This window comes from Xiphophorus hellerii, chromosome 18 (genome assembly GCF_003331165.1).
Source record: "Xiphophorus hellerii strain 12219 chromosome 18, Xiphophorus_hellerii-4.1, whole genome shotgun sequence".
NCBI classification, from domain to species: Eukaryota; Metazoa; Chordata; class Actinopteri; order Cyprinodontiformes; family Poeciliidae; genus Xiphophorus; species Xiphophorus hellerii.
Genome location: NC_045689.1, coordinates 22647091 through 22661536, shown reverse-complemented (window position 1 = coordinate 22661536; position 14446 = coordinate 22647091). Strand labels below are relative to the sequence as shown.

Below are 14446 nucleotides of genomic sequence, written 5' to 3'. Positions count from 1 at the left end.
GTTGACAACAGCAAAAAAGCAACAAACATTCCATTTAGACAAATTATATCTAAATAATCATTATCAAATAATAGAATGAAGACAAGAAGGAATCGATAACGTAGTTGTTATGAATTGAAGGCAGCTCTTAAGAATTGGGTTTTTGGGTTATTTTAAAAGGTTTTGTATAATAGTGAACGTACTTTATCTGTGCCCACTAGGTTTGCAAATGTTTGTTGACATAAATGACAATATTGACCACAGATAATTGATGGGTAATGTTTGCAATGCATTGGAAGCTGTGAACACAATGTTGTCTTTATATATAGACAGTAGGTTCAGTGACAGGAATGCAAATTAAAATTTTAAACATGTTTAATACAACAGGTAGGCCTTTAGAAAGTAGAGTTGGCTTTTAAAAAACAGCTGACTAATTAGAAACATATTGATGAATTGGTGAACTCTCGCAACAGCATTAGTTGCAAGTCTAGTGCTTTTTTCAAAAAGAAGAAACTTGAACAGAAATGAGACTCAAACAATTTGAAAAAGTGACAGAAAAAGAGAAGATACCACTCTTTTCTTGTTGGCAGGTAAGCTTCCATTGGACTTCACAATCATGGTGCACAACCTTACATCTTCTGGATGAGTGCACTTATCCTGCAACAGAAACAGCTGTGTGAGGCCAGGAGAGGGCACGACGTCAAAACCCCGACTAAAGGGGCTGTCTAAGAACAGACAGACAAATAATAGTGGATGTGAGGTCAGATATGATGAGATTTTTTTGTTTTTTGAGGGGGTGAGTGGGAAAGGGAAGGTGTTGTTTCGCAACAATAGGATCTTTCAATTGATTTGGAAAAATTAAGCTTAACAGAAAAGTAATAAACTGTTTAATAAATATTATTTTATCTAGTAATAAAACATGTTAATTAACCTTTTATTATATCTTTTATGCATATGTATTATCTATATTTGATTGGCAGACCAGTATGAGGCTGCGCATAATGAGAATCTGATTAAAAGTTTGGTTCGAAACAAAAGTTCCTGCAAGTTTCTTCATGTTGAGAAAATCAATAGCCACTAAATGAAAAGGTCGTCTAAGGTACATTACATTTAATGCATTTTAATAACTAACCATGAAATGTAGCAGCTAAGGCACATTTAGCATTGCATCTTCATATGCATAAAATACCATCAACTGTAGTACAACTATTGTTGAAAATGTAGGTTAGATGTAAAAAAAAATCTATCTGGTTCCGCTTCATGTTTTCTTTTTGGATTTTGTTTTTATTTTTTGTTTTTTTTAAGTAAATGCCAACTGTAGACACAGCCTGTTTTAAAACTGTCAGATGCAATTGAGCTGAAAAGATTATTGATTTGCAGAGGCATATAAATTTCAAATACAGGATATTGTCTGTACCCACATGTTTACATTAAATAATGTGCGGAGAAACTGTTATTTTAAAGCGGTAAAATATCACATAAAAATAAAGAGGCTCTCGCGTAACAAGGAGGTAACTCATTTATATTGAATCAATAAAGCTGCCAAGCTGTAAACAGGAGCCGTAATTTTGAAGCTGCTCACCCTCAGTGAAGTTGCTACATCGGTGTCAGCAGGCTGACACACACGTCGCTTTGGCTTTGTGTTCACACGTTTTCTGCGCTTCCTCAGGACCACATAAATTTGCACATAAACCAGCAGAGTAATGATGAAGGGTACGTAGAAGGACACGATGGAGGAGTACACCACGAAGGCAGGGTTGGCGATGACACAGAGAGACGCATCGCGGGTTGCTGTGGAGATAAGCGCAAGGTGAATGGAAAACTTCACGCTGCATGTTCTGAATAGAGGAAGACATATTTGCAATCTGGGGGTTGTTTTGTACGGTGGCCGACAGGTGCAAATGCGCAGCAAAAGAGAAACATGCAAACAAAAAAAAAAAACACGCGCACAAATTAAATGCGGCAAGCAAAAAGAGAGACGCAAACACCCCCGAATGAAATGCAGCAAACAAAAAGAGAGACGCAAACACCCCCGAATGAAATGCAGCAAACAAAAAGAGAGACGCAAACACCCCCGAATGAAATGCAGCAAACAAAAAGAGAGACGCAAACACCCCCGAATGAAATGCAGCAAACAAAAAGAGAGACGCAAACACCCCCGAATGAAATGCAGCAAACAAAAAGAGAGACGCAAACACCCCCGAATGAAATGCAGCAAACAAAAAGTGTTGAAAACGGAAGTGCTCCAGACCACTAGGGGGAGTCAAAGAAAATAGTATTCATTTCTAGGGGACCAGATGCAAGATTCTTCTTCTTCTTCTTGGTATTTATTGGCGGTTGGCAACAAACTTACAGTAGCATTACCGCCACTTACCAGTATGGAGTGTGGTTCGAGATGGTCTATAAACTTTCACTTTCTACCTTTTCCCTCCATTAACTCCTGATTAAACATACCCCCACACATACACACCTGCTTATATTATCCAACTTGCTTATAGCTTTATATACCCCTCTTTGATATTCTTTACACACTCACACCCAACTTGCTCTACTCATATCCTATGAAATAGCTTTGTTTTTTTAAGATACCGAATAATTATTTGAATATGTCTACTCCCGAAATCTCTCCTCAAAAATTCTATTAAATTAAACCTTTCTTTAATACCTACACACTCTCTCAGCATGCATCTTCTCTCTTCTTCATACTTACAACACTCTAAAATAACATGCTCTATTGTTTCAGACTTCTCACAATAATCACACTTTCCAGATGCAAGATTCAGAGAGATACCTTTACTTTCTTTCAAATTTCTTTCTCTGAATCTTGCATCTGGTCCCATAGAAATGAATACTATTTTCTTTGACTCCCCCTAGTGGTCTGGAGCACTTCCGTTTTCAACACTTTTTGTTTGCTGCATTTCATTCGGGGGTGTTTGCGTCTCTCTTTTTGTTTGCTGCATTTCATTCGGGGGTGTTTGCGTCTCTCTTTTTGTTTGCTGCATTTCATTCGGGGGTGTTTGCGTCTCTCTTTTTGTTTGCTGCATTTCATTCGGGGGTGTTTGCGTCTCTCTTTTTGTTTGCTGCATTTCATTCGGGGGTGTTTGCGTCTCTCTTTTTGTTTGCTGCATTTCATTCGGGGGTGTTTGCGTCTCTCTTTTTGCTTGCCGCATTTAATTTGTGCGCGTGTTTTTTTTTTGTTTGCATGTTTCTCTTTTGCTGCGCATTTGCACCTGTCGGCCACCGTAGTTTTGGTTTTGAAAATCTAATTACTTTTTAAACACTTGTCTCACTCACTGCAAAGATGCTACAGCTTAAAATTGTTGCAGCTTGGAGCTTAGTTGTTGCTCAAAGCAATGGATAGACCAAGCACATAGACAGGTTGTTTCCCTAAATTTTGTCAGAAAACTTTATGTAGGTTTTAGGTTTGTATTGCATCAAGCTTGCTGCCACTGCTGAATTGCCAATTTCACTGTTGTCCAGGATTTTGCCAGCAAAATGGTTCCAAGAGTCCAGCATGTGTAAACAGAGTTACATAATTATCTATAGTTAGGATCCAGTAATGGATGTGAGAAAAAAAGTGCTAAACATTCAGCACTTTCAGACTTATTGTAAATAACTTAACGTTTAGCCTGGTGAAACAAAGGTTTGACTGACTGCAACTAAATATTAACCAACCTGAAGGACCAAGGCTTATACTACATAAGGCGAATCTTGCAAGTAAAAGCTTGTTAAAAAAATTACATTAGTGTTTTTATAAATGGCTGCCCAGCACTGACATTAGTTTGTAGAGTGAAAATGTTTATACCTGAAGCCATGTAGAACTATTGCTGCCTGCGTAAAAGTCAGACAAATACACAAAATACATGACAGTGACCGTAGAGAAGATTTGTATTCAACTCCCTCTTACCTGTGTTATTGAGGCCAAACAGCAGGGGACATGATATAGCAAAGGAGAGAACCCAGACAACAGAGATCATTACGGTGACTCGTCTCCTGGAGCTGTAGCGCGTGTTGTACAGCATCGGCATTGCCACTGCTGTGTATCTAAGATGAAAGCAAAGTTAAAAAAAACACCATATTATTGTGTAGCCACACACCTTTTTACAGTACAACAACATTAGTAGCCTGTGGGGAAAGTTAGTAGTAGTCAGCTACTTTGCTGCAAAACAAAGTATGCATATGCACTACCACAACAAGCCCCCTTTTTTCTATTCTTTATAGAAAAACAAAATGTTTGTACACACACACTTCCATAACCTTGCTCTTGCTCTTATCCTTTATTGTAAGTCCTCTAAAGTAAAACTGAAACTAAAGTTAAATTTCTTGTTTGTGCACGTAATCTGAAATCTGAAATTCTTTGTATTATTTTTATTATTATTATTTTATTATGTTCATCCTTCTGCTACCTGCTTGTTTTTATTTTTTGTATTTTGTATTTTTTCACTTGGTGGGATTTTTTTGCCTGAAGCGCAGTAGAGAACATGAAGTCCACAAGTGGGTTAAACTTAAAATGTTGCCTGTCATTTGTGATCAGATCCTTTTGGATGTCGGACTGGCCCTTTGGAAACAGTCTTGTGCTGCAGGCTTCAGTTCACATCAGAATGAGAAACTGTAAAGCACAAATTTGTTTTTTCATGTTGGAAGAAAGACCTTATCATTTAACCTTGCCCCGTTATTTGACCTTATTAGTGTACTTGTTGTAAATATCAGGAAATGAACAGCATTTTAGTATGTGTCATTCATTGATTTGTTTACCAAATAGAGAGAGTCATCATGCATAAAGTCAAGTAGCTTGGGCTTTTTTGGAGACTAAATACCATTGATGTGATACATAAAATAAAAGGATGCTGTTACATAAAATAAATAAACATTTCCTACTTTCATAGATAAATATTAAAATAAAAATGCAACAATATAACAATGTTTCATGGGTAATACCATTAGAAATTGAATAAGACAAAATATATTCCTATTAATATGAAATAAATGGTTTTATTGATTCATTTTTATGCGATAAATGATATAGTAAGATAATAACACACATTTTAAGATTATGCACACTTAATAAAATGAAAGGAGAAATATAGCTTCAATATTACTTCTCAGCCAACAGGCCAGACCACATTCCATCTAAAGATGGTGAAAAAAAAACAGTCCAATAAACGAGTCTATTCATTTATTCAACAAATTCAGACCCATCGTTTATTAACTCAAATATAAAAGAATATGAGTGTTTTAAAAGCATCAATATCGGCTCCTTTCTGACAGCATGTGGGAGTTTATAAAAATGACAGGGTCTTCACTAATCCAATGCAGACATACACCCATCTGGAATCCTGACACCTACAAAAAAATCTGATTAACTTCCCAAATTAGAGGTGTAAAGGATGTAACTTGGAAAGAATAGATTTTATCCAATTTAGCAAAAAATAATTATACAACATGAGATTGACAAGAATACATTCTTAGAATAGCAATGAATTAAATCTAAAGTAAAAAAAATACATTTAGGCTCAATAAAGTTGGGTTGTTATTGCTAACAAATGTATTATAGTTCCTTAATCTCTGATTTTTGGGAATTCTGTTTGGTTTTTAAAAGCTACCGACCCCTCTAGTAAGACTAAAATGTTATTAAATTCTAATGTGTAACATCAAAACTACATTAGGTTTTAATTGATGTGACAAGTTGAAATTTAAGGTTGATTTTGAACATATATAAGGTAACATGAGAAGGAAAACTTCATGATATGGTTTTTAAAGTACTTTTTTTGTTGGCAATTGCCTTTCATTGTATCAACTTATATACTTTTAGCACACATTCCCGTCCTCCACGGGATGGGAATGTGTGCCCGCCATTTTACCATTTTAAATGTTAAAATGGCAGGCAAACATTCCCATCCCCCACTCTTCCCCTTAAATGTTAAAATGGCCCATGTCCTGAACTTGTACAGCGCTTCACTTAGCCCAGAGGACTCCAAAGCTTGCTGTAGCTTCAGTCATTCAACCATTTACGCACACATTCACACGCTACTACACTGTAGCCACAGCTACCTTGTAACATTTTGACATAAGCAAAAATTAAATACTTGTCTCCATACACATATCAGTTTAGATATTTTTAGGCCTTCTAAGTACATTTATAACAACATTCTTTGATTAAAGATCAGCACGCTATTTGAGAATTTTTGGTTGCTTGTTTGTTTTTTAAATTTAATTTATGACTGATTACAAGAAAAATAACCATTTTCATCTACAGTAAGGGACTTTTTATAGATTTATACTAATATAATATATGGTTTTTAAAGGCAAACAAGATTAGAAATATGTCCCAGTAATGCAAAGAAGAAAAGGCTGAGTGCCTATTAAAATATTTTTGAGTGTGTATACAATTTAAAAACAAAAAAACATTTATAAATGAACTTGTACTGAACTTTCTCTTCTTAAAGTTCAGTATTAAGTCATAAGTTTGTCCTATCTATACTGTAGCAACAAAAAAAGGGATAAAAACACCACCAAAAAATTAATTAGTCTTATCATGAATCACACTTTCTGTGTGTGTGTCCTCTTATCACCTCCTACATTCAGACAGTTTCATCTTCGGTTTCTAAATAAGTGACTGGTCATTGTTAGAAAGCAAAGACTCAATTCCCCACTAATGTCCTCATCCTTTTTATGATTGCATTCACAGAAGATATAGCAGCAAACAGTGTTTCGGTGAACACGTCTCATTGCTTCCCAGAGCCGTTAAACTGATAAAAGCACATCTATTTATCCCAAACTATTATCTGGACTTTCACAAATCAGTCTCATATGGGTGGAAACAGAAATATACTGAAGCAAGGAGAGGAAACTTTAGATCAACTCACACTCATCCCTCTTCTTCTTCCTCTGTGTATTCACAAATATGCAGCAAGCTTATGCAGTTAAGTGGAATACTGAACATGTAAATGCTGAAGCCATTGTCCTCTTGCATGTTTGGACACTAGCTTACAATATGCACAAATAGGAATCAACCATGATATTATTCAGATCAACCAGATCTTCCTCCAAATGCGGGAGTCATCCTTCATTCTTATTCAATGCTTTCAGTAAGAGCCGGAACAGTCTCCATGTGTGACCATGCTAGATTTTTTTTTGCCATGTGGACTCCAACATGCAGCCAAGCAGAAAATAATGTAAAATTAAGCAGGGCGGAAATCTATAAAAAGAAAATATGGGGGTTGTCTTGCACTTGGAATTGTAATACATATTCTGGAAGTTAACTTAGCAAAATGACAACGCAGATTTATTCCTAAAACGTCCAGCTTGAAACGTGCAGGCTCCTGCTGCTTGTGATCTGCTTTAATTTACTGGCACTATTTAATTAAATTGGATAATTTGCAACAACACATCGGGTATTGTTGCTGAACAGAATCTAAGGACCGCACACACTCAGTTTTTTAATGGCTTCGAATCTGTTATTTGAGACAACCATTATATTAAAACACATCCAGCCAAAGATGCTTAACAACTGCAACTGCTAATTTTTCAGAGACAATAAGTCTGTACGTCGAGACAAAGCCATGGCAACTATCGCTACTCTCTCAGCAGCTAGACGAGCCTTTATCAATCAGGTTGAATCCAGTTCAGAAAATGAAATGGCCATGTTGGTACGTGGAGTAATATTTCCCTGTTTCAGCATAGAAAATCAAAAAAGGACAAAAGAATCCTCCCACTTATGTTACGATGTGTTTTGGTTATGTCCTCAGACACTCCTGGTTTAGATATAAATATCGCAGTAGAGAATGTGGTAAGTGGCAACATTACTCTGGCAAAGAATCAAAACTGAGACCAAGATCTTTAGTCCGAAGAGCTCAAACACTTTGAGGTACAAAATCTTGCTTTTCTTTTCACTTGTACTGACACAGTTAGGACTTAAAGTAGAGTGTTACTGTTACCCAAGGTAGAAAATGTACTTTAAGAACTGCTATAATCAGCATTGTTCAAGCTCTAAATTTAATTCACCCAGGCTAAAATCAGCTAGTTAATATTCACAGTTGAACATCTAAATGGAAATCAGGTTTACAAACTACCTCCATGTCTACAGGGGAAAGAAATCCAGCACTTTGACAAGCTGCTTATGCAAATATTTGTGAAAGAATGGAGCACTCTCCGGAGCTCAGTGGATTTCTACATGGTGCTGTGGTGAGTTTCCTCCTGTGCAACAAATCCAGTTCTTCAATCTTCTCACAGCTAAATGTGTGTTAGTTTTAGTGAAATTACAACAAAGGGGAAGAGATTTGGAACAGCAGCACCTAACCACAAATTGGTGTGCCACCATATTCCTTATTTCAAAGAGTACACTTTTTATTTTAGTACTATTATATTTTAGATTTAAACTTGGGATTTTGCTGGGCACCTTGAGCTTGATATTCTTCACTATATTATTTTTTCCTGTATTCTAATTTTCTATTACTTTTCTCTATTATGCCTCTCCAAAGTAATGTTTGTCTGATTTCATTTGTTTTCATCATGTAAAGCATTTTGAATTACCCTGTTGAGGAAATGTGCTGCACAAATAAACCTGTCTTAGCTTCATCACCCAAAAGCAGGAAATCTACATCTTTAGCAGAAAGAACTGCTTGAAAACATTGGTCTCGGTGTAATTAATCTATATCATGTTTGAATTGCTGAACCAAGTTACTGCAATAAATCATTTTTTTAATAAATCATGGCTGTAATGTGAGTTCCACCTTTGTGAGCTTCCCACTACATCGTATATTTTGTATATATTTTAGTAGTTCTCTGAAGGATGTCAACCTACCGTTAAAACTGAGAAAGAGTCTAAATCTTACACACATCTCTGCTATTTCTTCACTCCTGCCATCCACTAAAAAAAACCCACTGAGACCATATCTGATCCCCGACAGCTTAGAATAAATGAATCAAAAATCAGCACAACGGGAGAAAATTATTATATTATTAAATTACTTTTCTTCTACTTGAAGAGAAAAAGAATCTTTAATGTAATTTATTAATCACTAGAAATTCATCATTATATTTCTGATGCTCTTTCTTACACAAAATTGGTTGTGTCAACCTGGTTTTGAGCTATCTTGAACCACTAACTCGGGAGAATTGCCAGCAACAATCTATAGTTGAGAGTTTCTCTTAGTTTGTCTTATTGAAATAAAACGTGGGGGAAAGGGGGGCATTTTTAGCATCCACTCAGGTCTTAATCTGAGTTTCTGGATGAATTAGGAGATTTTAAGAATTAAAAACCATGACGCAGGTGATGCTTTACTGGGGCCGAAGGAAGTTTGTACTACGCTTTATTATGACTAAGGAGAAAAATCAAAATACTCCCTCAGTGATACAATTTCAATGTGCCCACAATGAATAAGAGTGAAATGTCATCAGTTATTTTGTTTACTTCAGAACCATGTATTTTTTAATCAAATGATAAAATCTTTGAGTAGTTTAAGATGATTAGTTGAATAATATTAATTAAGAGGATAGGTGGTATATTATGCTACCAATAATGACTGATATGACCATCAGAAGCCACTGTAAGGGAACACTGTAGTTATATTTGACCAGGCTACGTCCTTTAACATGCAAATAAAGCAAGTTTCTAGGACGTCCTTCTTTCACCTGCCCAACAGTGTCCACATTTAAAAAATTGCTCTCTCAGATTGATCCTGAAGAAAATAGTCCATGCTGTTTGGAAATTTCACAATGAAGAATTATATTAAGTCTAATATTATCAATAAGGAGGTTTTCTTAGTTTTATTGACATACTGTGATATCATTTTAATTAGAATGTTATACTAAAAGCACCTTTTGATAATAATAACCTTTGAGATTGCTATTACACATACAGTACTTGTTATTAATAAAAGATGCTTAAGATCTAGTATTAAACATACTTTGCTTGCTTAACTGCAGTAAGCCCATATTTCTATTTTAAATATGTTTTTTAATGGTCTAATGTAATATTCTAGTTTTAAATGTCACGTTTTCATTACATTTAAGTGTAAAATTGTCATAATTAACATATACATGGGTTTCAAACATCCATTTATGTGTAATTAATCTATACAATGTGTTTCACTTAGTGATAAAGTTCCTGAACTAAACAGGTTTTTCAGTAATATTCAAATTTACTTAATGAGTCTGTATGATGGCTTCAAAGTATTAAGCTGTTTTATGCTATATTATGTTTTTAATCTGTATCCCTACAGTAGAATTCAGCAAAAGAAAAATACATTAATTTTCATTTTGTCTCTTTTTCTTAGATTTTGAACATGTAAAAGAGTTGTACGCTCTGGGATTAGGTAATTGGAAATCATAGAATGTGTACTGATGCAATTATTGATGCAACTTGCATGAAACAGTTGAGCAGGACCAGATTATTTAATGACTGAATTTTTTAAGACCACCTGGCTAAAGCTCTGCCAAGTAGAAATAGTGTAAATTTAGCAGAAAATTACACAAAATCATGCCAGCTGTTCACACCCTACCACACTTACCTTTTGTTTATTACAAATAATTATTGATCGACCCCATAAAAGAGATTTTCAAAATCAAATTTTAAAGCAGCTCCAGCCAAACACAACATGGTTTGTTGTGTGAAATATAGTATTAACAAATTCCAAATAAGTGAAAACACATTACTGCAATAAACAAAGCATCACCTAAGCAAAAAACAATGAACATGCACAATAAAAGCCTACATATACTGCTCTGCTAGGATTAAATGAGGGAGAGAAGAAATTGTTTTTAAATGGTCTGACTAGCTCTCGTTTAAAAGGGAAGGCAGGTGCTCAGATTAAAGGCCACCACAGAAAGGATTTTGTCACCTCTACCTTTCAGCCTGAATCCACAAAAATCAGAAATAGATTTTTCATCCACTGTGTTCTGGTAAGAATGTGGGACTTTGAAGGTTCAGTCATGTAAAGAGCTGCCCTTGAATTAAAAGTCTTTTCAAATCAAGCAATGAAATCTTAAACACTACTATAAAATGGGCAGTATACTGTACCAGTGAATTAATGAATCTGATATTTAGCACAGAAAAGGGCATACACAAGAAATAAATGTAATTGTAGCTTTTCTACATGAGGCAATAAGAGCAGTGTGCATGTTAAAAATAAAGGAGTAGAAAGCAAGACTTTAATGTGTCAAAGTCTGAAAATTGTTAGCCTTGTTTTAGTGCTGGTGTTGTGGTAGCTTTGACTTAGCGTGGCATAGCCTGTGTTGTTCTGCTGTGTTTTGTTTGTTGGCTTGGTAGCTTTAAAGTGACCCAGGTTTTAGATTAAGTTTTTATTTTTATTTTGTTTGTTTGGATTTTATTTTTTATGTTGCTGGTTTGTAGCTATCTAGATTGTTTGCCTTAGATTTTTGGTCAGAATTTGTTTTATAACCCCTAATTTACAGTTCTGCTTGTAAAAAACAAAATTGTGTATTATGATCTATGTTTTAGTCAGTGTCTTGTTTTCTAAAGCTCCGGGTGTGACTTTTGATTTCAATACCAAAAGATTCTGATTTAGGTTTTGATAGTTGTGATTGCCTGACAATGTTTCAAACTGAAAAACAGCTGAACTAAAAATCGTGTATAAATTTTTTTTTTTTCCTTTTCCAAAGTTTGAACTCCTTCACATGATTTTGTCTACAATATAAGATCATTTTTGTAAAAAATGCTTTTAAATTTACTGGTAGATACTCTGTGAAACCTGACATTTTCATTGGCTTATGCTCTCTTCATAATTGAAAAAGCTTTTTTTTTTTTTTAAAAAAAAAGGTCTATTCATGTTATATCTGTAGGACATCTGGCGGTCCCTAATTAAAAACAAATGTTTCATTTTCAGACTGTGTGCAGAGTGAAATTCATGTCTGAAAAGGCCATTTACTCTGTAAATAGGCACAACGGCCTGGCGAGTCATGCACCAAGAGGTAGGGATTTATTTTTTTATTATTCAGAAGCTAAATATTTCCATTGATTTCCATGTTGCAATCATGAGTGACCACACTTGGCAAATCTACAACATCAGACCTACCGATCAATGCTGATGGCACATAGATTGAGGATGCTTGCTGTACACATCATCACATCAAGGGTGACAAATATGTCACAGTGGATCTTGCTGAAGCGCCACTCTCCCACTACCTAGTGAAAAAAGACATGAAGGATTTGCAGTTTACTGAATGTCAGCAAAATACATCTACACAAATCTCTAACACCAATATTATAATCTCTTTATCTTCAAAAAAAGCAATTGTTAAGCATTCATACATATTTTGACGTGTTATTTCCTTCCTGGTAAGTGAAAAAGGACCAAAATCAAGTATTGGTGAACAGTTAACATTTTGAATTTTTATTTCTGCTGAAGTACAACCCAAGCATGGTTTCTTGAAAAAGCAAAGAAGTCAAAAAAAGGGCATAATTATAAAGCAGGGTTGACTAAAGTAAAGGCTTTGGAAAATTGAGATAATTTTTGTGTGGACAACTCCAGAGTCTTAGAGTATTTCAAGTCACTATCAAAATCATCTAATTTTGAAACAATTTTCTTTTATCTTTTCCACTTCCAAGAACGTAAAACTCTATAATTTTTATTTTTGGACCTTAATAACAACATGTTCAACTTCTGCATGCTCATAAACACATTTAATACATGCTGAAGGAATCAGTTTTTATAAGGTATGCTCTGAGCTGAATATTTTGTCCCTCAATATGGTGGATCAATAAAGAACAGGTTTCCAATCCAATCCAGTTTAATGTACAAAGCACTTTAAATTACCAGAGGACCCAGGTATTGTACAGAATACACAAAAACATTTTAAAACATGTCGTTGTAATCACAAGATAACATAAAAATATGTGCAGTTATGTAAAATAGTGTATTCTGATCCAAGGAATGTGCAATGAAGTAGAATTATTTTTTAACTCTACAAAGTCTAATCTGACTCTTCCTGCAAGGGCATCAATATTATGAGTCAACTCTGATTTATTTATTTTTTTTATGTGAACTTCCAGATATTTATAAGAATCCATTATTTCAATGTCGACTCCCTGGAAGTTCACCGGTGTCGGTGGGTCTGTGCCTTCAGAAATCCACCACTTCTTGCTTTCTCCTCCATTGATCAGGAGGTGGTTCTGCTGACACCAGTTCACAAAGTCCTTACAACTGATGATGCCAAGTATGACAGTGTAACACGAAAATGTCTGAAGGTGCCAGACAATGAGCACCTTCAGAAGAAAATGAGCCGTTTCTTCCTGCTTTTGGAGCGGTCTCCGGTCCACGTTCACCTGCATTTGAACCGCGCCAAAGTTCACTGCAACTGAACAGAGACCTACGTTTTTAGGCGGACCAGAGTTTGCATTTTTGGTCCTCATCAGAGTTTGATTAAAGCAGACTAAACAAGGCTTGTGTGAATGCACCCTAAAAAATCTCTTGATGGGATCCAATCTACACCCCTCCCTCTCCATTTTGTCATTTTCTGAAAAGTAAACTGATAATTTGTAATGTAATGTTTATAACAAACAGATTTATTTCAAACATTGGCTTGTCATAAAAGGCTTTAAAGAACTCCCTTGTAACAAATTCTTGCATATCTTAAATGCTCGTGAGCTAAAAATCCTACAACATACATTACAGTTTGTATAGCCTCCTCTCACGAACAACATTGCAACCTATTTATATCTATACCAGAGTTGGTCGCCATGGTTTGGTCAAATGATGAAACCAACCTCACCGGTGATGCACTGACAGCTCGGATTACGCCCACCCCAGCTGGCACAAAATCCTACCTGCTTCCTCCCACAGCTGTGTAAAGGGTAAGGGGGATGTAAGTGTCACGGGGCACCTCCTGCCTCCCTGTTGAAAATTAATCTTTGTCTCAGTGATCTGTTTTCAGAAAATTAAGATCCATCATTTAAAAGCTGTACGTTGATGCAGGTGGGATTAGACTACGGAGAACCATCTAACCAAGCCATGACTGCCTCACATCTCAAAGGCTCTTTTACGCTCTAACATTACACAAACCATTTGCGCTTGACATTTCCCTCCTCTGCATCTCAAACCAATTATAATGCCCTCTGCATTGATTGAGAGTGCGCACTTTTCTGTCATCACCTGGCTTCCTACTCTGGAACAGCAGTAAGCAGATACATGAGGATACACTTTTCTCAAAACCCCTTCAATGCAGCTGTTTAATCTTGAATTCTCAGTAGTCTTAGAGCACAAAACAATATGGATATTTAAAATCAAAGAAGTTCAGAAGAGCATACAGCACGTGGTTTAGAAAGGTAAATTAAGTGGCATTTCACAGCCTAATTGCTCAAAAAAAGGAAACTAAAATGGCAGACATTGATGTTGCATTTCCAGGGAAACATATTTTGTGATAAGTAGAACTTGTTCTAAATTTACCAGTCTTTATTTAATTTTATTAAATAAAGATGGCTGGCAAGTTGTCAGGGTCTTCAGGATTA

General features: G+C 35.5%; 1 protein-coding gene across 1 annotated transcript in view; it reads right to left on the bottom strand.

Annotated features, from left to right (window-relative positions):
- drd2a (dopamine receptor D2a) overlaps nucleotides 1-14446 on the bottom strand; it is a 61440-nt gene that overhangs the window by 6344 nt on the left and 40650 nt on the right. The window contains exons 3-6 of the mRNA XM_032546118.1: nucleotides 12015-12124; nucleotides 3887-4023; nucleotides 1562-1770; nucleotides 550-636 (exon numbers count right to left, since the gene is read on the bottom strand). Of these exons, the coding sequence (XP_032402009.1) occupies nucleotides 550-636; nucleotides 1562-1770; nucleotides 3887-4023; nucleotides 12015-12124 (543 nt within the window). The remainder of the gene's footprint in view (nucleotides 1-549; nucleotides 637-1561; nucleotides 1771-3886; nucleotides 4024-12014; nucleotides 12125-14446) is intronic.